General features: G+C 38.4%; 1 protein-coding gene across 1 annotated transcript; it reads left to right on the forward strand.

The window, feature by feature from the left end:
• Window positions 1-3,809: 3,809 nt before the first annotated feature.
• atp7a (ATPase copper transporting alpha) lies at window positions 3,810-21,266 on the forward strand. Its single transcript, XM_079480172.1, has 23 exons — window positions 3,810-4,192; window positions 4,836-4,956; window positions 6,694-7,183; window positions 7,793-8,494; window positions 9,512-9,736; window positions 10,359-10,522; window positions 10,615-10,776; window positions 11,358-11,434; window positions 11,519-11,741; window positions 11,854-12,087; window positions 12,248-12,339; window positions 12,834-12,961; window positions 13,077-13,231; window positions 13,829-13,963; window positions 14,429-14,623; window positions 14,705-14,887; window positions 15,231-15,441; window positions 15,915-16,061; window positions 16,338-16,480; window positions 16,872-17,075; window positions 17,285-17,402; window positions 17,820-17,922; window positions 19,413-21,266. Exons 2-23 carry the CDS (start codon window positions 4,843-4,845, stop codon window positions 19,684-19,686), a joined length of 4,479 nt encoding a protein of 1,492 aa, XP_079336298.1. The 5' UTR covers window positions 3,810-4,192; window positions 4,836-4,842; the 3' UTR covers window positions 19,687-21,266.
• The last annotated feature ends 301 nt before the right edge of the window (window positions 21,267-21,567 follow it).

Raw genomic sequence — 21,567 nt, forward strand, 5'->3', positions numbered from 1 at the left:
TCTTTTGATGATTTGCTGAATGAGATCTGGCTGCGTGGACCTCAGGTAAGATGTAGCTGGCTGGTTCAACTCAAATTCAAATCTCCTCCACAGGTCTGGGATGTGAAAGACATCGTTCCATTCGGCGACACACAGACAATTCTTAAATCTATGTAAAATTCTGCGCTTAAAATTCAATATAATATTCTTAATTTAAAGAAAAAAGAAACATATGTCGCTGTACACGACTTTATCAAACTTACTTTTTTCCAGGCTTCTTCGTCAACATATAAATGCAAACCATCCCCAGAAAAAGCTGGTTTTCGATTGGTTGTAACTGGGTGCGCTGCAGTGTCCCATTATACGGTGAGCGCGCGAGACAGCTCCGCTATACGTGAGCATGATAAAACATGAATTTCACTGCTGCATCACTCTTTTCTAATATATGTCATACAACCCAAACCTTTAATAAGTACGATTTGATCATTTTGCAATTATTTTAATTTATACATTTGCCTTAAGGCATTGAAGAGTTTATTTCCAAAAAGAGAAAACTCAAAATCTTGCTTTTTTAATGTGCATTGCAATTAACATCAATTGTTTTGTTTAGATACAAGCCATAATAACAAAAATATACAGTTAACTAACACAATAAAAACATTATAACATAATAAAAAAACATGGTTTTAAAAACAAAGTCATCTTTTTTTGGAAAAAAACGCTTCATTTGGTTTGCAATGTGCACTTTGTCTGTATCGTAGATTAAAAACATGAATTATTGCATTATATTTAATGTATTAATACCGAATTTATGTACATTATACCAAATTTTACGTCTTAAGACGTGACCTGAGTGAGTTAATAAAAGAACGTCAGTGGTGAACAAACGCATATACAGCTCAGAAAAAGTAGGTCAGTGTGTCAAAGACTCTTATCTTCCTTTGTCTGACTGTGTTAGTATACATACGTGTTCTCATACATCACGCTTCGTGCATTGTTGACCTAAACAGTACATTTACATTCATTCATTTGGCAGACGCTTTTATCCAAAGCGACTTACAAGTAGGAGAGCATATAAAGATTTTGTCAACACGCTTAACAGTACTGTTAGTTTAGAAAATATATTTCTCATAGTCTATTCAAACAAAACTCTGAAGTAACAGCCGTGATATAGCAACCGTAACATACGCTTCTTATCTTCATCTCAGAACACAAGCACATATTGAGCAGACAATTCTGTGATTTTATTTGAAAACCATATACTGCGATAAAAAGTATTTGTGTTGTTCTGGTTCATAAATCAAGTTTTGGTTCCTGCAATTGAACTATGCTACTAACCTAGTTGAGTTCAATTAAAGGGGTAAAAACGTGGCAGTTAACAGATCCTGCACCAAAATTACCCTTTTAAATGTGATCCTGTCATGTAGCATGTAGTGTGTGTGGCCTTGACATTTTAGCATGTATATGTGAATATGACTAAATGCTTGATGAGACTAAGAGGTGCAGGCATCAAACTAATTGTTTTTGACTAAGAATGTTACTGTCAGATGAGGTTCCCCTGTTTTCAATGAGAAAAAAAGAAAGGGGACCAAGGTTTCGAACCACAAATCCAAAAGAACTAACCACCACACCGGTTGACCTAGTGTATGGGCCAGCTTGAAAGTTTATTTTGCAAAAGCACAATGTTCTGTTTTTAGTTCAAGTGTTCACTATTCCTATCAAATGACGTGCTCATAGTCGTATCTGTTTGAGCATAAATCATCCTGGAGTTTTTTAAGTGGTTTCTGCCGTTATAAGTAAGCATAGCAAGTCAAGCGATTGCGCTGGTGCACACACAATATTTCAGCATTGCAGCAACTTGAAAGCCTGTTCATTATAAATATTAAAGAGTTGTTGCCATTTTAATTAATATAAGTACTTTTTAATAAAAATATATGCCAAATGAGGTACCAGATCAGATTTTGAGGTTCCTGGTGCCAAAAGGTCAAAACTTTATTGCTCTAATCAACAAAGTGAGATAGAAGACATCTGACAATACAGTGCTTTGCATCAACAGTTATACGCAAACTTCAAGAGGTGTTCCTTACTTCGTACCAATCAGGTCATTTCCCGTTATCTCTTTATTTTTTGGCTAATCATCTTTGATCTGCGACCCTTGTTTCTTAAGCAACAAGATCCATTTCTAATGGTGGTGAACCAATCTTCATAAAAATTTGTATACATCCTTCTCTCGTCAACCGCAATTATGTCATGGTAATCATGACCCGTCTAAGGTCGTGTTTGCCCCTTCTTCACCTCCTTCTCTCATCTTTAACTGAGGCCTGGCTCAGCGTACAAGGTAACGGGCCAGAGAGTGCCTAGATTTCATAAACACTACCAAACATCAAAAACACAGCAGTGCAGGGTGCTTTTCTAAATCTCATACAATGTGTTTAAAATGAAGAACAATACATAGTGAATAATGATCAAAATCATAAAGACATATCATGAAATTCCTCCATATCATGCATATCATGTAGTGCTCTTGAAATTGTATCATGTCTGTGAATAAACTCTTCATGAGACATGCAGTGTTGCTTGTGTGCATGCATCAAACTAATTGTTTCTGGCTATATATATGCATTCTTGCATAAGTATATAAACTATCGAGGTAATACGATGTCAATGCTCAATTTAAAATACTATGTGTTGATTTACATGAAAGAAACAAAACAATATTATTAAGCAGCAGTCTTTCAGTATGAAAGCCATGGGGACAGCAACCAAAAATAAAATCTGGGAAAAGAACAGACTCAACTGGGAGGTCCAATTATAATCTGAGATTTCAGAATATACAGACAGCGGGCAATTAGTTAAAATAAGATTATGCAGTTGGCTAATATAATTTGAGCACTTAAGCAGAACCAGTATGACAGATGCTGTATGATGACTGCAATAGCCTATATGTAAGTGTGACAACATAGCATACCTGGGAATTGCAAGTCAAATATATTGTAAGCAACTTTATTGTAGTAAAAGTAAAAGTTGAAGTAAAGTTCCTACTATTATTATATTACTATGTCATTGTTTGAAACCTTACTATAGTAAATATAAAAGTATGCTACATGATTTTCTATCAATTCACTATAGTAAGCATGGCTGGTTATTCCTATACGTAATATAGGTATTGAATTAGCCTACTTTTACTACAGTTTACAATAGTTAATACTAAAGTATTCGGTTGTTGAGTGGTTACGAAAGGAAACCCGTGTCCGTGTCCAAGCATCTCTTCATTCCAAGCGCCTAAAATAGCTGGCAATGCCCACTGTCTACTCACATCGCTCATTAAAGCGGAGCATTTATTAACTCACAGTGCAGTCTCCAGGCTTACAGAATCCCTGACATCAATATTTGAATATATTATGAAAAATTAATCACTGACTGGCCATGTGGGATTTCGTAATGAAGGTGAAGGTTTGTGGTTTTCCGAAATAGTTTTTCTGCATTTTTTCTCTTTTCTTTCATTTTCTCTGGCAATGTGATGTAGTACTGTTATATTGTGTTTGTGGCCATAATAAAAACTATGCAGTATCATATCATATATCATATCATATCATATCATAGATCATATACAATGCAGTAATATTTACATAAAATTACTTCAAGACAGGTTAATGTATGTGAACCAACAAGTTAAACCACCAGTTATATATTTGGCCTCAAACATATAATAAATCATTATAAAAAAAAGTAAACAAAAGTTAGTCTCTAATGTTAGTGTTATCTAATATATCCTCATTGTTGTTGATGATTAACTTGCGGTCATTCTTTTTCAAAGCATCGCGCAGGTTACGCATTGCTGAGGTCATCGAATCTGCCACGACGTCGCTTACGTCTGCGCATTTCGCGGCAGCGGTTGATGTTCTCGAGTACTCCAGGGGAAGCTGTACGCTGGCTGTGGTCTTTGTAGAAACCTCACATTCCGCATGGATTTAACAATCTCCAGCCTGACTTTAGCAAGGAAACGCTCTCCTGCTGTGTGTAGACATTACACACGCGTGTGGTTTGATCGATGTAGGCATATTTGTAGCAATTAAGGACGTACAACCTACTCGAAACTGGGAAAGTATATGTTAGCCAGCTAACGTAAGCGCTGTCGGCGTGAAGTGACAGTGAAACTGCCCGAAAACAAGTGTAGGTAACTGTGAGGCTGGATCGCCACAACGCATAAAAGGTAAAGAACATCCATCGGTTTCATGCTGTGTGTGTATCTAACGTTGCTGTTGCAAAACATTAACATTAGCAAAAGACTCTAAAATCTGTGCCTGAAAAAACGTTTTCCGCGCTGTAAAAGGTTGTTTTTACTTTTTTAAAATACTTTATTACAAGCTTGAAGTGATTCGAGTTAACAGTTTTAGTTGTTTAGTTGATTTATATATTAGTCAGGGCATGTAAATAATAATAATAATAATAATAATAATTAGACACGTTATTAGTTGTAATTGTTACTAATGTCAATCGTTTTTATCTTAAGTTAAATAGATTGCACGTAAGTTAAATAGATTGTCTACAGGCTTCTGTATAAATATATGTATATATATTGATTTATTGTTGTTGACTTAGTCACGTATTGTTTCGATTTCCCTGTAAACTCTATGGCATATACATATACATATACATGGCAATGACTTTGATCTCATGGGTCACAAAACCTTGTACAGCCTGTACGACAACTTCTTTATCAACTTACTGGCTTTTGATGGTATTCTCATGTCACTGCAGAATAAAGTCGTGTTTATTCTACACCACATGCGTTTGTTGTTCTATTTTGTTTATTCGTGTGATAACATGCACATCTGTGTGCTTTGATCTTTCAGAGCAGGTATGGAGCTGAACTGGTGTAGTGTTAGTCTGGCGGTTGAGGGTATGACCTGTGGCTCTTGTGTCCAGTCCATCGAGGGACGAATCGGGGGTCTGCCTGGTGTCATTCATATACGGGTGAGGATTTCATGTCATAATATATCATTGAACACTCTTATTTACATTACATTTATATACAAGTTAACTGATAGGGGATCATTTTGTAGGCCTTTGTAGTATGTCTCTCTGAGCTTGTTCTGGGTTCGTCCATATGTTCATTATTTACACATTTTATTGGCTATTCAGTGTAAATTGCAGCGTTTGTGCTCAAACAAACAAATATAAACTCTCCTGGGATACAGATTAAATTTCCAGGTGTCTTTTTTCCACGAATCATTGTACGATACTAGTCACCAGGGGCATGTACCTGTCAAGAACATAGTTCTCTCTTGCGTAGGCTGCAGAAACAGCATTAAGTCGTGGCTGAAATACATTTTGTGTAACTAATATTTGCACATAATTATTTCCTGAGAAACATACAGAGCTCCCTCTATCCAGGTTGAACGTGATCGGTTTTGGGATGCCGATGTCACTCGTTCATGTGCACGCCTGTGTAAACTAAGCTTAGCTTCAGGATCAAAGCTTGAGATGACACAAAAGAATCTCTGTGAGCTGCTTCATGATACCAACAACGCTTGATTACGTTGGTTTGGTTTTGTCAACCCAAAACTAATCCTGTAACTGAGTTACAGAGATCCTGAGATTGTTAAGCTAAATTCATGATACAGGCGCCTTTGGGTGGCTGAGAAAGCACTTCGACAGCAATATAAACTAGTAATAACATTAACCAGAGAGCTTCCCCTCCGGCCAATGTCACATAATTGAAGAAAATCTCTTGTATGTTGAACTTCAAGTCACAACCTAATTGTTCCTAATTCATTCTGCCCTTTCCCTTAAAACACAGTTACCCTGCAGACATGGGTCAAATGAGCGCAAAATTCAATCATTTGGGTAAGATGTTGTTGTAACCTTTCAAAAACAGGGACTGGTGATATTACTATTGACCTGTGCTGTCTAATACCAAAAAAAACTGAACACAGAAACATTTACTGAGCCAAAAAGGAAGAGTCAGTCAAGAATTGTGCTTATTGTGTGGAAACAGACTTCCTGCTGTTTCTTTATGTCGAAGTCAGGGTTTAAGGGTCACATGATAATGTGACTCAACATTGTGAGCTGCCTGAGGATTCATCTTGGCTTCACCATAAGACAAATACATTTTCTTCAAAGCAAAAAGTGTTGCTCTGTATAATGATGCCATTAAGCAAGATACCAGAGGCCATTGTTAGCACGCTGTGCCTGCAACCCTTAAGCTGTATCTGTACTCATAATAAAGCCTGGCCTTAAAGGGATAGTTCACCCCAAAATACAAATTCTGTCATCATTTATTCGCCCTTGTGTGGTTCAAAACATGTATAACTCTCGTGATTTCTGTTAAACACATGAGAAGCTATTTTAAAAAATGTCTCCGTTGTTTTGTGTTCATACAATGGAAGTCAATGGGGGTCAATGTTATTTTGGTACCAGCGTTATTCCAAATATCTTCTTTTGTGTTCTGCAGAAGAAAGAAGGCCTACAGGTGTGAAATGACGTAGATGATAAAAAATATAAATTTATGAGTAAACTATCCTGAAATTGCTTAGGTTTGCATGAAAAAGGTTCTAATGGACTTATCAACGTAAAAATGAATGCAAGCACGTATGCCATTATGTTCCAGTGTTTTCTGTGTAACCATGTGCCTTTTATGGGTCTGTTTAACTTTCTGTACTATATTAGACACCACACATCAGCACATTTTGATCTCTTTTTATTTCACAGGTTTCCTTGGAGCTGAACAATGCAACTGTCATATATGACAGAACTCGCCACAGTCCAAAATCCTTAGCTGAGGCCATTGATGATATGGGCTTTGAGTCCAGTCTGACAGACACCGCACCAATGGCAGTTCCAACAGAAACCAAGGTCTTCACCAAGGCAGGTTGCACTACAGACTCTATCCAGCAGGCCCTGAGCACACTGGCCCAGATGAAAGGGGTGGTTGGGACTCAGGTGAGCGCTGATAACCATGGCCTGGCTGTCACGTTCGTCTCATCTTTGGTCAGCGTGGAACAGCTTGGGGAGGTGATGAGCTGTCTGGTTCCTGATGGGATTCGCAGCCCAGCGACCGGTTTACTGGAAGGGCTTGCCTCACGCAGCAACTGTAGGGTGGAACAAGTCAAAATGCGCATTGAGGGAATGGTCTGTCTGTCCTGCACCACTACCATTGAGGGCAAGATTGGGAAGTTAAAAGGGGTCGAGAAGATTAAAGGTATCACGTTTTCATGAGGCTTATGATATTTATCCGAGTTTGAGTAACCGTGTCGTCAAGTTGAACTTTCACTTTTTCTGGTAAATGGTATTTTGCATTGTGAAGTTTATATGTTATTACTCATTGACACTGTACTGTCAGGAGTTCTAGATAAGGGATGTTACACAATCTGTATGCTTCCTACACGTGATCACGATGAACTGCCTGTTTCTGTCATCTTGATTAAAGCCAGTGATAGTTCAGCCAAATATGAACATTTTCATTTAGTCACACTCATGTCATTCCAAACCTGTATGACTTGTGTTGCAGAACACAAAATATATTTTGAAGAATGTTGGTAACCGAACATTAGCGGAACACATTTACTTCCACATTTCTCGAAATATCTTCTTTTGTGGTCCACAGAAAAATATAGTCATGTCAAATTTGAATGACATGAGCGTGAATAAATGACAGAATTGTATTAGATCTTATTAGATCTTTCCTATGTTGAATATTAAAAATCCTATACATTTCAACTTTTGGACATCATTAACAGCCAACCTGCAATATTGTATTTTTAATAACACGGCTTAAAGATTGATTATTGTTTTGTTTCTATTTTTACAGTCTCTCTAGACTCCCAAGAAGCCACAGTTTTTTACCTGCCTTCCATCATCTCAGTGGAGGAGATTGTGAACCAGATTGAAGTGGCTGGTTTCAAGGCCATTGTTAGGTCAAAACCTCGGCAATTAAAGCTATCTGCCAGCGAAGTGCAGCGCTTGTGCAATGCTCCCAAAGACACCATCTCCTTGCCGGAGGAGAATCTTTCAGTGCTGATCACGGACTCCGCTATCACTTCACTGCTTCAGGTTACAGGAATGCACTGCAACTCTTGCGTAGTAAATATTCAGGACAATATATCTAAGCTGGCAGGAGTGGGTTCGGTGGTTGTGTCCTTGGAGAACGGACAAGCTTCAATTCAACACAACCCAAAACAATTTTCAACAGCAGAGCTAAAGAAAGCCATTGAGGCTCTGCCTCCAGGGAAATTTAAGGTTCAGTTTGTCAGTCCACAGAACATTTTGCCTTCTCCAGAGCCAAGCTTCCTCCAGCCGCTGGTATCGGTGGCAGAGGTTCACATTGAGGGTATGACCTGTGGATCTTGCGTTCAGTCCATCGAGGGTGTGCTGTCGCAGAAGAAAGGGGTGAGATCAGCCAGAGTGTCATTGGCCAATCATCAGGGAACCTTTGAATATGACCCTTTGGTGACTTCACCTGAGGAACTGAGGGCCGCCATAGAGGACATGGGCTTTGATGCTTTTCTGCCCGGTGAGTTTGTTTTATTTCACATCCTGTACGATGTCTGCCCCCTTATACTACCAGTCAAATGTATTGGATTTTGTAACAGGTTAAAAAGTCAGCGTTGTCCTCTTGATAACAAGTTTGTCAACTTAAAGTATAAAAATATTTCATATAAAAATAATTAAAATGAATACAAAATGTATAAAGTAACCATGTTTCAAACAGATTCAAATGTAAATGAACACAAAAAATTAAGAAAAAATTAAGAATAATAGAGAAAGAATAATAATTCTGGCAAGTTTTATTCCAGAAAAAAACTTATAATATTTTACTTTCTATTATTTTATTATGCTTTGGTCGCTCTGGGTGATGGAAAATAAGCTATTACATATAACTCTGATCAGTTCGGATAAAAAAGTACTTCTAATTATTCACAATATTGATGTGTGATAACAATATTGTACACATTCGTAACCGCAATATATTGTTTTATTGATAACCGGCACATGTCTATGACCAAAAATAAAACGTTCAAACTAAAGGGTTTTGATTAAACGTAAAGTAAAACTAACACTAACCCTCTTCTCTCTTAACTTTGTTTAAGCACCTATTGTACTATTGCTCTTTTATGACATATTGCTTATTGCTCCCTAAACTCTTTGTAAGTCGCTTTGGATAAAAGAGTCTGCTAAATGACTAAATGTAAATGTACAGTAATTTACTTAACAATATTTAATTATTGCAATTGGCTAAAATGTTTAATAATATTTTAATAAATTCAATGAGATAAATTTGTTATCAGCAAATTGGATAAATTGTAAAAGCTGAGGTTTATACTGCCTTGATGTGTTTCTAGCGAGCTCCATTATGAAAACATAATTACGATGTACATAACTGTACATAAGCAGCAATAAATATCATTCAAGATTTAGACCTGTACTCTTTACTTGACTTGTCTTGTGTTTACTGTCATTTTATAACTTGAGATGTGTTCTATATAATCCACTCAAACCATCTGTTTACTTTTACCCTTTTGTGCACCAGAGACAAATTCATTGGTGCCTTCAGTGGTCAAGAGACCATCGCCGTCAGCTCCGTCTGTCCGCAGTACATCCATATCTCCAGTCTGGTCAGCTGCGAAAGAGAACGAAGTAGACAGTGATGCTGAGGCTTCAACAAACGCCATTTCGAAATGTTTTATTCAGGTCGGAGGAATGACCTGTGCCTCCTGCGTGGCCAATATTGAGAGGAACCTGAAGAACGAGCAAGGTAACCTTTTTCACAAGTCTGTGATGACGTGTTGAAGGGTCATCGGCATCGTAAATCCTCACATTTAAAAAAATGAAAATATAAAAAACTTATGTACATTTATAACACTATACCTTGTATTATATTACATACCCTCGCATTAGCGTTAACTATTTTATTGGATGTTTTTTAAACAGCGTCTATGGAAGTCACGTCAAATTTCACATCATTCTCTCTTTGACTGCCGTTATCATACTCTCTCTATTTTCTTTTTCATTTAGTTGAAAGTAATGAAAACACTATCTTTGAGTATTTATTTAGCTATTTGAGCAAATGAGAAAGCCAAAAATATATTTGTCATAGTCTCCCGTTTACCCAACTATGACTACTTTTGCTGCTGAGAAACGTGAAAAAGGGTCATCCCAGATCTTTTAATATAGATTGTGATGGAAATGGTTTTCAAATAAAACAGTCAATTTGCTATTAGAAGATAATGATAAGATGATATTAGATTTAGTATTAAATACTCTAAATGTTATTGTTGACATTTTCTCAGCCAAACATCTTCATTGACCGTATTGCTTGTAAATATATAAAGATTTCTTAACTAAATTAATTTGGCATCATTTGATTATTTCCTCAGGGATTCATTCTGTTTTGGTAGCGCTGATGGCCAGTAAAGCTGAGGTTCGGTACAGCCCCTCCATCACTGATCCTCAGTGTATAGCGGAGTATATCAGAGACCTTGGTTTTACTGCCACAGTCATGGAGGATTACGATGGCTCGGATGGAGTCGTGGAGCTTGTGGTTAGTATGTCAGGAGGTCCTAACATTGAGTTTTGACCCAGTTTATGTAAAAAAAATTGCGGACAGCGTGTGTTTTTTTTTTCTTCCACTAGGTCAGAGGGATGACATGTGCCTCCTGTGTTCACAAAATTGAGTCTAACTTGATGAAACAGAAAGGTGTCCTCTATGCTTCTGTTGCCCTGTCAACTAATAAAGCACACATCAAGTATGACCCAGAGGTGACCGGGCCCCGAGATCTAATCAGATGGATTGAGGTAAATTTACAAACACACAATACACTGAAATTAATTAATGTTGTTATTTGCCGTTTTCTAAAATCTGGTGAGCTGTATCTGGTGTAGCAACTTTACATACATCATAATAAGATATATGAAGGGGAAAAATGAAAGCGAATATACGGAATTACGATAGATGGTATCGTGCATTTATGCAATGTTCACTGATGTCACTGGATTGTCAGAAATGATCAATTATTCAATCGAACTATATTTAATTTAGGTATATTATAATTAAAAACAATGTTATCAGGACTGGGAGCCCAAAATTACAATATACCAGAACAATTTGCCATAATACCAAGACATACGGTAAGAATATATTTGTTAAAATATGTTAACTTGCATGTGTTTTGTTAAACGCAAGTTGTTTATATTTATGAATTTAACTAAATCAGAAGTCTCCCAGTGCGTAACAGTGGCAAGGAAACAATACTCAACCGGTAGAGCCAGTTCTCCTCTGGCATATTGAAATAGAAAGCACTGCTGCAACTACAGAGAGAACAATTACTGTTAATTGTGAGATTCATATAACAAAATATGCGTATTTTGATGAATAGAATTTGGGATTCGAGGCCTCTCTGGTGAAGAAAGATCGCCCTGGAAGTCACCTGGATCACAGTCAAGAGATTCATCAGTAAGAACATGAGGAAAAATGCATGAGGAAATTATCTGTTTGTTCAAATTACCTGAGAAATATGACTTTCCCCTCTTCTCTCAGGTGGAGAAGGTCGTTCCTCATCAGTCTGTTTTTCTGCGTGCCTGTTATGGGCATGATGACCTACATGATTATAGTCGATCACAATATGCAAACGTCCCACCAACACAACGCCACAGCAGAGGAGAGAGAAAAGTACCACTCCTCAATGTTCCTGGAGAGACAGCTTTTGCCGGGCCTCTCCATCATGAATCTGGTCTCCTTCCTTTTCTGTATCCCTGTGCAGGTTTGTTCCACTTCTATTCTAATACACAGTTGGAGGAAATGCTTTCTCAACTTTCATATCATATGCAAATACAAAAGTTTCTAAGATATCTTTGTGTATTTTTTAACTGCAGTTCATTGGTGGACGTTACTTCTATGCTCAAGCCTACAAGGCTCTCAAGCACCGGACGGCTAATATGGATGTGCTCATAGTATTGGCCACCACCATAGCCTTCACATACTCTTTAGTGATTCTTCTGGTTGCTATGGTAGAGAAGGCAAAAGTGAATCCCATCACCTTCTTCGATACGCCGCCCATGCTGTTTGTGTTCATCTCGCTTGGCAGATGGCTGGAGCAAATTGCCAAGGTACTTATCACATCGCATCTCATGACGGTCAACAGCATGAGCAAGCATTTCTAGTTTAACAAGTTCTTCATCTGCCAGCATGTAATGCAAGCCAAGCTTAGCTTCCTCGATTGTTCTACTTTACTGAAATGCGGTTTTGTTGCTTTGTCTTTAATCACAGAGTAAGACCTCGGAGGCTCTGTCCAAGCTGATGTCTTTACAAGCAACAGAGGCCACAGTTGTTACCCTGAATGCTGATATGTCTGTGTTAAGGTTTGAATTCGTTTTCTGTTTCATGTAAATAGGTTGCTTGCAAGAACACTGTTTTGTTTCTTCCTCATGTTCAAAAACGAGGAGAATGAAGAACAGGACGACGTTTAACACTGAAGTTTCCATCCTTTAACCAGAAGCAGTGATGTCATCATTATACTATTTGCAAACTAAATCGTGATTGATCCATGATCTCTCTCTCTCTCCGTCTCTCTCTGTCTCTCTCTATCTAACTATCGATCCTTAGTTGCCAGTGTACCTCAAAGAGGCTTTGTATTGATTCTCATTTACATCCCACAGAAAACTAGCTCATCCTGTTGTCATGGCAACAGCAAAGCCTCTCTGATTTAATTTACATAAAACCAAAGCCTCACCACCGTAACACTACTCACTTAATGCTTAGCAGGGACTGGTGTTTCCTTGTAGAAATGCAAATATTTGGTTTGTTTCCTTTGATACGAAAGCACATGATGTCTATTTCTCTTTCTCTGTGTTAGCGAGGAGCAGGTGGATGTGGAGCTGGTACAGAGGGGAGATATTGTGAAGGTTGTGCCTGGAGGGAAATTTCCAGTAGACGGTCGAGTGATTGAAGGGCACTCCATGGCAGACGAGTCTCTCATTACGGGTTAGAAAGGACACTTTTCTATCCAGCAGCACAAATGCTTTGAATGGAGTCTAATGGATAATTGTTGTTTTTTCCAAAATGAAACACATCATCATCTGGTTTCTATGTGGTGTAGGTGAAGCCATGCCTGTGACTAAGAAAGTGGGAAGTACGATCATCGCAGGCTCTATAAATCAGAACGGCTCTCTGCTGATCAAAGCCACTCACGTGGGCATGGACACCACCCTCTCTCAGATCGTCAAACTCGTAGAGGAAGCTCAGACTTCAAAGGTGTGTGTTCGCTTGGCATCTGAACATGTTTCATTTCATCCAACAGGAAGAGAATGTTTAAATGAACACAGGTTCATGTTTATCTGATCAGTGATTCATTCACTAGTACTTTTTATACCTCTATGTCCGGTGAAATATAGGGTTAATACCATAAATAATGTTTAAATTACAATGAATTTAATATTACAATGAAAACGTGAAGTCAAGTAAATAAATAAATAAAACAATCGTCATACCTTATAAAGTATATCTTTTCACAAGCACGTCTGACCGATCTTTCCATAATACTACAAAAAATGAATGAAGTGTTTGTTAAAAATAATCAAAAATCTGCCAGTGGGGATAGAAAAATTTACTTTGTTTTAATGTACCCAATTCAAATTTATTTTTCATAACCCACTAGCAGATTTGTTTTAATTCTTATATTTTCTTTTATAAAACAAGACAAAATATCTTTAGGTCGCTTTATTTGTCAAGTAAATACAGCCTATTTTGTTTGAAGGTTTTTAAGATATTTGTACTAGAGGACAAGACAAAAATGCTTTGTAAGAAATATTTTCTTTACAGTAAAGCTTTTTTAAATCTGTCCAAATTCAGGCTCCCATTCAGCAATATGCAGATAAGATCAGCGGCTACTTTGTTCCCTTCATTGTGGGAATCTCCTTCATCACCCTGGTAGCCTGGATTCTGATCGGCTTTGTGAACTTTCCACTGGTGGAGAAATATTTCCCTGTAAGTGCAGTCTTTTTAGAGCACTAGTCTTGGTTTTTGTTTGTCTTATGTATTTATTTCTCAGTTCTATGTGTTAAAACATTTATATTTAAGCGGTAACATTACATTTATATTTTATTTATACATTGTATCTCCATGACATCATCCCTGCTGTGTCAAAGCCATTCAAACTATTAGGTTCTTTTCAAAGTACATTAGACCAGGTTGTATATGACCACGGTCTTTACAAAACCTCAGACGACAAATTTGATGTTTTTCAAGAAATGGAAATGTGCTTTTTAAACAAAGTTGACAAGCACGTTTTAATGCATTTTCTGGTAAGATATTTCTAAAACCCAGTGACAAACAAAGGTTGACAAATAATAATGATTTATCAAAAAATCATGAAATATGGAGATACAAGGTTTCCGATAGACCGCAATGATATTCTCTCTTGAAATGTGGAGTGTGTGTGTGTGTGTCCAGGGTTATGATAAAAGCATCTCTGAGACGGAGGCAGTGATCCGCTTCGCCTTCCAGGCCTCCATCACTGTGCTTTGTATCGCCTGCCCGTGCTCACTGGGTCTCGCCACCCCGACAGCGGTGATGGTGGGAACTGGAGTGGGGGCACAGAACGGAATTCTTATCAAGGGTGGAGAACCGTTAGAAATGGCACACAAGGTCAGGGCAGATTTTTGTATAGCTTGAACTTTGATGATCATGAAGAGGAAGGGCATGTCATAAATTAGTTTGTGCTTTCAGATCCAGACGGTGGTTTTCGATAAAACTGGCACCATCACGTATGGAACACCCAAAGTGGTCCAGCTGAAGATGCTGGCGGAGGGGAATCGGATGCCACGCTCGAAGTTGCTGGCGATCATCGGCACAGCTGAGAATAACAGTGAACATCCCTTGGGTGCTGCCGTTACCAAATTCTGCAAACAGGTTTGAGTTTATCATGTTTTAATGACTCTTTTAGCAAATAAAGAATAATTCATCCTAACCATATACTCAAGTTTAACATGAACTGTTCTATTAATTGGTGATATTTTTTATGGACCATTTTAAGTAAAAAACTTTGCAAGTATTAACAAAATAATATGTATTGAAATTGTAGTGTCTACTCACCAGCTCTCTCTGTAATATTTTCAGTAGAGGCTGTTTTATGGCGTTGAGAGTGTAGCTGTTTGGAATGGCAGTGATCTGTACTGTATTCACAGTGTATACGTCTGATTTGCATGAAAGACTGTATTTGGCATTTCAATTAACAAGGGTCCTCTGTGTTCAGGAGTTGGGCACAGACTCTCTTGGCACCTGTACAGATTTTCAAGCGGTGCCAGGTTGTGGGATCAGGTGTGTGGTCAGTAACACAGAGAACTTGCTCAGGAGCGAAGACAGTGACAGTGATACGAACCAGCACAATGCTCTCTTGATCCAGATCAGCGATACCAGAACCCACACCAATGAACACCCGCTCATTGTGGACCCGCAGCCACTCAGTAAGTGTCACCTCATCTCTAGGGTTCCAGTATAATCAAAGTCATTCTGATAGCAATAAACAGCCTCAGCACCAATTAACTTCTTTTGTATGGACACAAAACCAACGCAAGTGAAAGGCTGCCAGTTAACAACATTTTTCTAAATAAAATGATTGTTTAGCTGCCACTGTTTTGTCTCAAGATGCAATATAATATTTTTTCTAAGACATTCTTATAAAAGAAACTTAAATATCCTAATTTAAACAAAGCATAGTCCTGGCTTTAACCTAAGCATTGTCTGGGAAACCGGGCCTAACACCGTGTCCACACCGGCCTCGACCGGCAGGACACGACAAACGGCTGAATCCAGTCTGGACAAAATTCAAAATGATAATAGGTTTTAATGCGTTCCATTGTCGTTTTGTTGTGGTGTAGACATGGTGTAAGGTTCACAAGGCTTTGAGAGGTCTGGTAAACTAGTTTGTCTGTTTCAGCTGTTGTGCAGTTGGCCTCATACACGGTGCTGATAGGGAACAGAGAGTGGATGAAGAGAAACGCGCTTCAGGTGCAAGCAGATGTAGATGAAGCCATGACGGGACATGAAAAAAGAGGATGCACCGCTGTACTGGTAGCTGTGGACGGTGAGTGCAGGGACAGTTCTGTCTTTTCTGCAACACAATTTGAGAAAACATTGAGAGAGTGACTGAGACTCATCTATGTATGCAAATACTGCAGTGACATCATCACGTGTAAAAGTTGTGCCCCAACTTCCTGTTTGAACAGGAAATGTCAACACAGGGGTTTTAAATCGGTTGAAGCTCAAAAAAGTTTAGATAAACGTGTTAATTGAGTGAAACGAGTGCAGTGTTGGAAACAATATAATAATTCTGTGAAGCGTGTGTGACTTTGTGTCTCAGGAGAACTTTCTGCGATGGTGGCTATAGCGGATACAGTGAAGCCTGAAGCTGAGTTGGCCGTCCACACTCTAACAGCGATGGGATTAGACGTTGTGCTAATGACCGGGGACAACAGCAGAACAGCCAGAGCCATCGCTTCTCAGGTACAGCATCCCTTTATTCGCCCCTGTAAATGTGACACCGTTTGTGAAATCCAGGATAAGGCTCGTAATCCAATTATTTCAACCATTAATTTCACTGATTTCAATATTTGACATTGTCCAATGTGTAATTTCTTGGGGGATATTTTGACCGTAAATGCGTTACCTCCTTCAGCAAAGAAGCCAAAACGTAACAACATCTTCCACCGTTGTGCTTCAAATGGGAGCGGTAGGAGTGGAGTGAGCCGTTGTTTGCAGTTCATTACCTCACCACACGCAGCTAAAGTTCATACACTGGACTTTTAAACTGGGTTTCGCAAGCAGGGTCAAATATTATTGGCCCCCACGGAAGGAGTAAATCGTAACTGGGGTTGTGCTGTGGTGTTTTGTCCAGGTGGGTATCAGGACGGTGTTTGCTGAAGTCTTGCCATCACACAAGGTGGCGAAGGTGGAGCAGCTCCAGCTAGCAGGAAAGCGTGTGGCCATGGTGGGTGACGGAGTGAACGACTCTCCTGCGTTGGCTATGGCAGATGTCGGCATCGCCATTGGCACAGGCACTGATGTAGCTATCGAGGCTGCTGATGTGGTGCTTATCAGGGTATGGACACTAACGGCTGGGTTAGATATGTTGAATACATTTTTCTGGTTAAAGCTTTTCATCTTTGTAGATGTGCCTTTTGTGTGATTATATACCTGTATATTCCTTTGTGTTTCAAAAAGTTTTTTGGACAGTTAATGTACATGTTGTTTAAAGCATTTAGTTCAACATTTCCCAGTTTTTTGTTAACTTTTTCATTTTTTTCACAGAACGATCTTCTTGATGTTGTTGGGAGTATTGATCTTTCTAAGAAAACGGTAGAGAGAATCAGAATCAACTTTGTATTTGCACTAATCTACAATCTTGTTGGAATTCCCATTGCCGCAGGTAATATCAATTTAGAGCCAAAGTTCATCCCAAAATAATAATTCTGTCATCATTTACTCAACCTTTTGTAATTCCAAACCTGTATGACTGTCTTTCTTTCTTCCGCAGAACGCAAAGATGATATTTTGAAGAATGTTGTTAACCAAACAGCACCGACACCCATTCACTTGGCGTGGTTTTGTGTCCATACCATAGAAGTGAATAGATGTCGGTGCTGTTCGGTTAACAACATTCTTCGAAATATCATCTTTTGGGTTCTGCGAAAGAAAGTCATACAGGTCTGACAAGAGGGTGAGTGAATGATGACAGAATCTTAATTCTTTGGGTGAACTATACCTTTAACCAAATCAAGCTAGCAGACATTACAGTTTATTATTGGTTGAGTTGCATTAACAGAGGATTTTACTCTATGTGCAGGTGTGTTCATGCCTGTGGGGTTGGTACTGCAGCCATGGATGGGATCTGCTGCTATGGCTGCTTCCTCAGTCTCTGTGGTGCTCTCCTCCCTCATGCTGAAATGGTGAGCGATTCTTCTGACAATCACATTAGACCACACCAAATCATTCATTAAATACACTGCCTAAAAGAATGATAGGAACACTTTTTAATCAGAGTATAGCATCAAGTCAATTCAACTCCTGGAATACAGATCTGGTCAGTCGAGTAGAAGAAGGGGTTGTTTATCAGTTTCAGCTGCTTTGGTCTTGATGAAATTAACAACAGATGCACTAGATGGGCAACAATGAATTGACCCCAAATCCGGAATGGTTTTCCAGGTGAAGACCACTGGGAAATTCCCCTACTCATTCTTTCTGACAGTTTTTTACTTTTTTTGCATTTGGCTAAAGTCAGTGTCACTACTGGTAGCATGAGGCGATACCTGGACCCTACAGAGGTTGCACAGGCAGTTCAGGAGATTCCAGGAGACAGGCAGTTCAATTCGATTCAATTTATTTATATAGCTCTTTTCACAATGTCCGTTGTTCCAAAAACACAGAAAAAGTAAAACACAGCCCAGTATAGGGTGTTTATAGAACAAGCAGGATTATTCTAGCAAATAATATCTAATAAATGCAGTCTTCCAGTGAGCAAGCCAACAAGGCCCTCTGGCGAGGAACCCAAACTCCAATGATAAATAAATGGAGAAAAAAAAACTCTGACGTGTCACATATGCTCAGTGACTTTGATTAAAAGTTACTGAGTAAATGTTTACGAAAAAGAGAGAGAGAGCTTATTAGTTGTGATGTAGGAAATGTCATTTTTAGAAACTGTTTAGGTCTTATTTTGTGATCGATATCAGAAAATGTTATAAGCAGGGAAAATAGTAATGGCATAATGTCACTGAGTGCAACTATAATTTCAAACTGCTCTCATGTGATGTAAGCATTAAATACTAAATAAATAGCATTAATGTGACAAGTAGTCCGCCTTTGCTCTTGGTTGGTGATGGCATTGCATGAGCTGGAGCTAGGGTGGTCACTTACTCTAGGAGAGCTGGACAGGGCAGTAGAAAGTCCTTAACCCATCAGCGGGACCGGTATCTGCTCCTTTGTGCAAGCAGGAACAGGACAAGCACACAGGGGCGATACAAACTATCAAGAAACATTTTGAGTTGCTGCAATGAAGTTTCACCAGAATGGACTGGCCTGCTACATCATTTTTTTTACTTTGATATTCAGATCATCTTTGAATTCAGTCCCCTGTAAGTTGATCATTTTATTTTCCATCAGACGATGTGAAATCCTTTCTTTCCTAACACATTACCTAGTCCATACGAGTATACAGATATACAGCAAGATATTTTTCCCCATCGAGATCTGATGCAGTGTTTAGAAAGGTCATTTGAATGCTGTATAAACACGGCCAGTGTGTGCCTTCTTTCAAGAGTCGCGATCATACTACTACTAATAAAAGATTTGAATAAACATTGGCAGCCGGTGTCCATTCATCTATTTTTTAAATAGGAGGCTGACTAGGCTGTACCTTCACACTCCTTTTTTGTTTCTCCAGTTACACTAAACCCAGCGCTGAGAAACTGGAAAGACGATTGGGTCAGGCGAAACGACAAGGCAGCCTTTCAGATATCAGCGTTCATATTGGCATGGGAGAGCTGCGCCGCCCCTCGCCCAAACTCGGCCTGCTTGACCGTTTTGTCAACTACAGCCGAGCCTCCATCAACTCTCTGCGCTCAGACAAACACTCTCTCAATAGCATGGTCTTCAGTGAACCGGCCAAGCACTCTCTGCTGGTGGGGGAGGCGAACTGTGATGATGAGATGGTATAGTCTTGAGTGTTTTGGGGTCTCACTTTACCTCAGTGCCTATGGGGGGGGGCAAGTATGTTGAAGTCCAAAAGTTGCCTTTCTTCCTTGTTGTTCTTATTGTCCTTTTTCTGTTATAATGAAAGAGGCTTTCTGATTTTACTTTGAGTACTTTGAGATCTACTTGGTGGCCAACTGAATATGACAATCTTGATAAGGAATATCATAAGATTGTCCAGGAAAAGTGAAATCAGTGTAATGTTGGTGACAATTAAGTGATTTATTGTTTTTTATCCTAATAATTAGATAAATATTTATTGCATCATTTATTTATATTGTATCACACACTTTTGACACGTATAAGAATGTGATTTATTTTATCAGTGAACAAATGAACTCTACTTTTCTAAGGCCGTTATGTCTTCATATTTTGCATGAGTACTGTGACGCAGTACATTCCAAAGAAAGCAGTTTGCTTGCTGTTTGTGCTCTTCGTGTAATGACGTTAGTTTCCAATCAAACAACATGTTAAACCATTACAACAGTCAATAAGGTATTCAGTATATGCATTATGTTGTTAAAATGAAAAAAAAGATTTGCCTATATTTAAATGTGCACTTGCTCAGCTTTTAAATGTATTTGTTAGTTTTGTTTAAAAAACACAGTTTGTGCAAACTGAGTCTGTACCTTTATGGGCGTTTGTATCAGCAGTATGTTTGTTTGTTATTACTGGCCTTAATACAGAAATACAGAAACGTCATGGCATAAAGCCTAAATCAGGTTACTGAAATGAATTGCTGGGCTCAATATAATTCTGAGCTTTTGAAATATGTTGCTTTTTCAAGTTGACGATTCAATATCTGCAACTTGTAAAATAAACATGTTTGTCAGAGGAAGTTGTTACTGTATGACTGAAGGTCAATGCAGTGCTCGCATAAAGGAATGATACATTTTTGCAATATTTGTTGCGTTGTTTGCTAACTGTGTTCAGATCCGAGTAAAGTTGTAAATGTCCAGAAATTGTTATTCATAAACTTTAAAGATGAGCTAAATGTGACTCATAAAAGAATTAGCCAAACGAAAGTATCAAATTGTACAGACAACCCCTGGCCCCATAGACATTTATTGGATGGACTAAAAAAGTAAATGGGCACCAACGGTTTTCTTCTACCAACATCCTGCTAAATAAAGCAATCCAGGTCTGACATGACATGAGGTGGAGGAAATAATGACTAACCCTTTAATTCATCAACCAATATTATTATACTCAATATTATTGTACCCTCATATCTTAAAAACCAACCACAAGAAGGCACTACAAACCAAAGCATACTTTTGCCTGGAGCATTCAAAATCTGCAGATGACGTACAACAAAAAGTGAACATGCATACAGTGTTTATTTATAATAATTATCTGCTAGACAACACGTGGAAGTATCAAAAACGTTTGTTGGAGAAAAGTTCCACAAGTGCAAATAGAAAATGCATATGCTTTTGGTAAAGGGAACAAAAACCAAGTTCGGATTTGCTCTGCAAATATAATTGTACAACTTGAATTTGTTATGTGTGCTGCTAGTGTTGAGTTGCAACAAAGTGTTTTTTTCTTTTACCTTTACAAGACATTGTTTGACTTAAGTGAGTTTGAATAATGAGTTAGGTACATTACTCTAAAAATATTACAAGAAGATTGTCATTCAATTTGAAAATGAAAACACCATTTATATAAAGTTGCTGACACAAGCAAAGTGTTCACGCAAACCAGCATATTGGCCCTGCTGAAAAACAACAACAGAACCCTGCTTAAACACTATAGGCATTTCAATGGATTCAATGGTTAAAATGTGATTTGTATTGGTTTTAATAGAAATGGTTTCCACTGGTATCTGATGGGTGGTTATATTGGTG

Source organism: Barbatula barbatula (genome assembly GCF_947034865.1).
Source record: "Barbatula barbatula genome assembly, chromosome: 18".
NCBI classification, from domain to species: domain Eukaryota; kingdom Metazoa; phylum Chordata; class Actinopteri; order Cypriniformes; family Nemacheilidae; genus Barbatula; species Barbatula barbatula.

Bases quoted from the DNA above. Each gene is read 5' to 3' on its own strand.
- atp7a (XM_079480172.1), top strand. From the start codon at position 4,843: ATGGAGCTGAACTGGTGTAGTGTTAGTCTGGCGGTTGAGGGTATGACC. The intron at 4,957-6,693 runs GTGAGGATTTCA...TTTATTTCACAG, and splicing joins CTGGTGTCATTCATATACGG to GTTTCCTTGGAGCTGAACAA. The intron at 14,888-15,230 runs GTTTGAGTTTAT...CTCTGTGTTCAG, and splicing joins TTACCAAATTCTGCAAACAG to GAGTTGGGCACAGACTCTCT.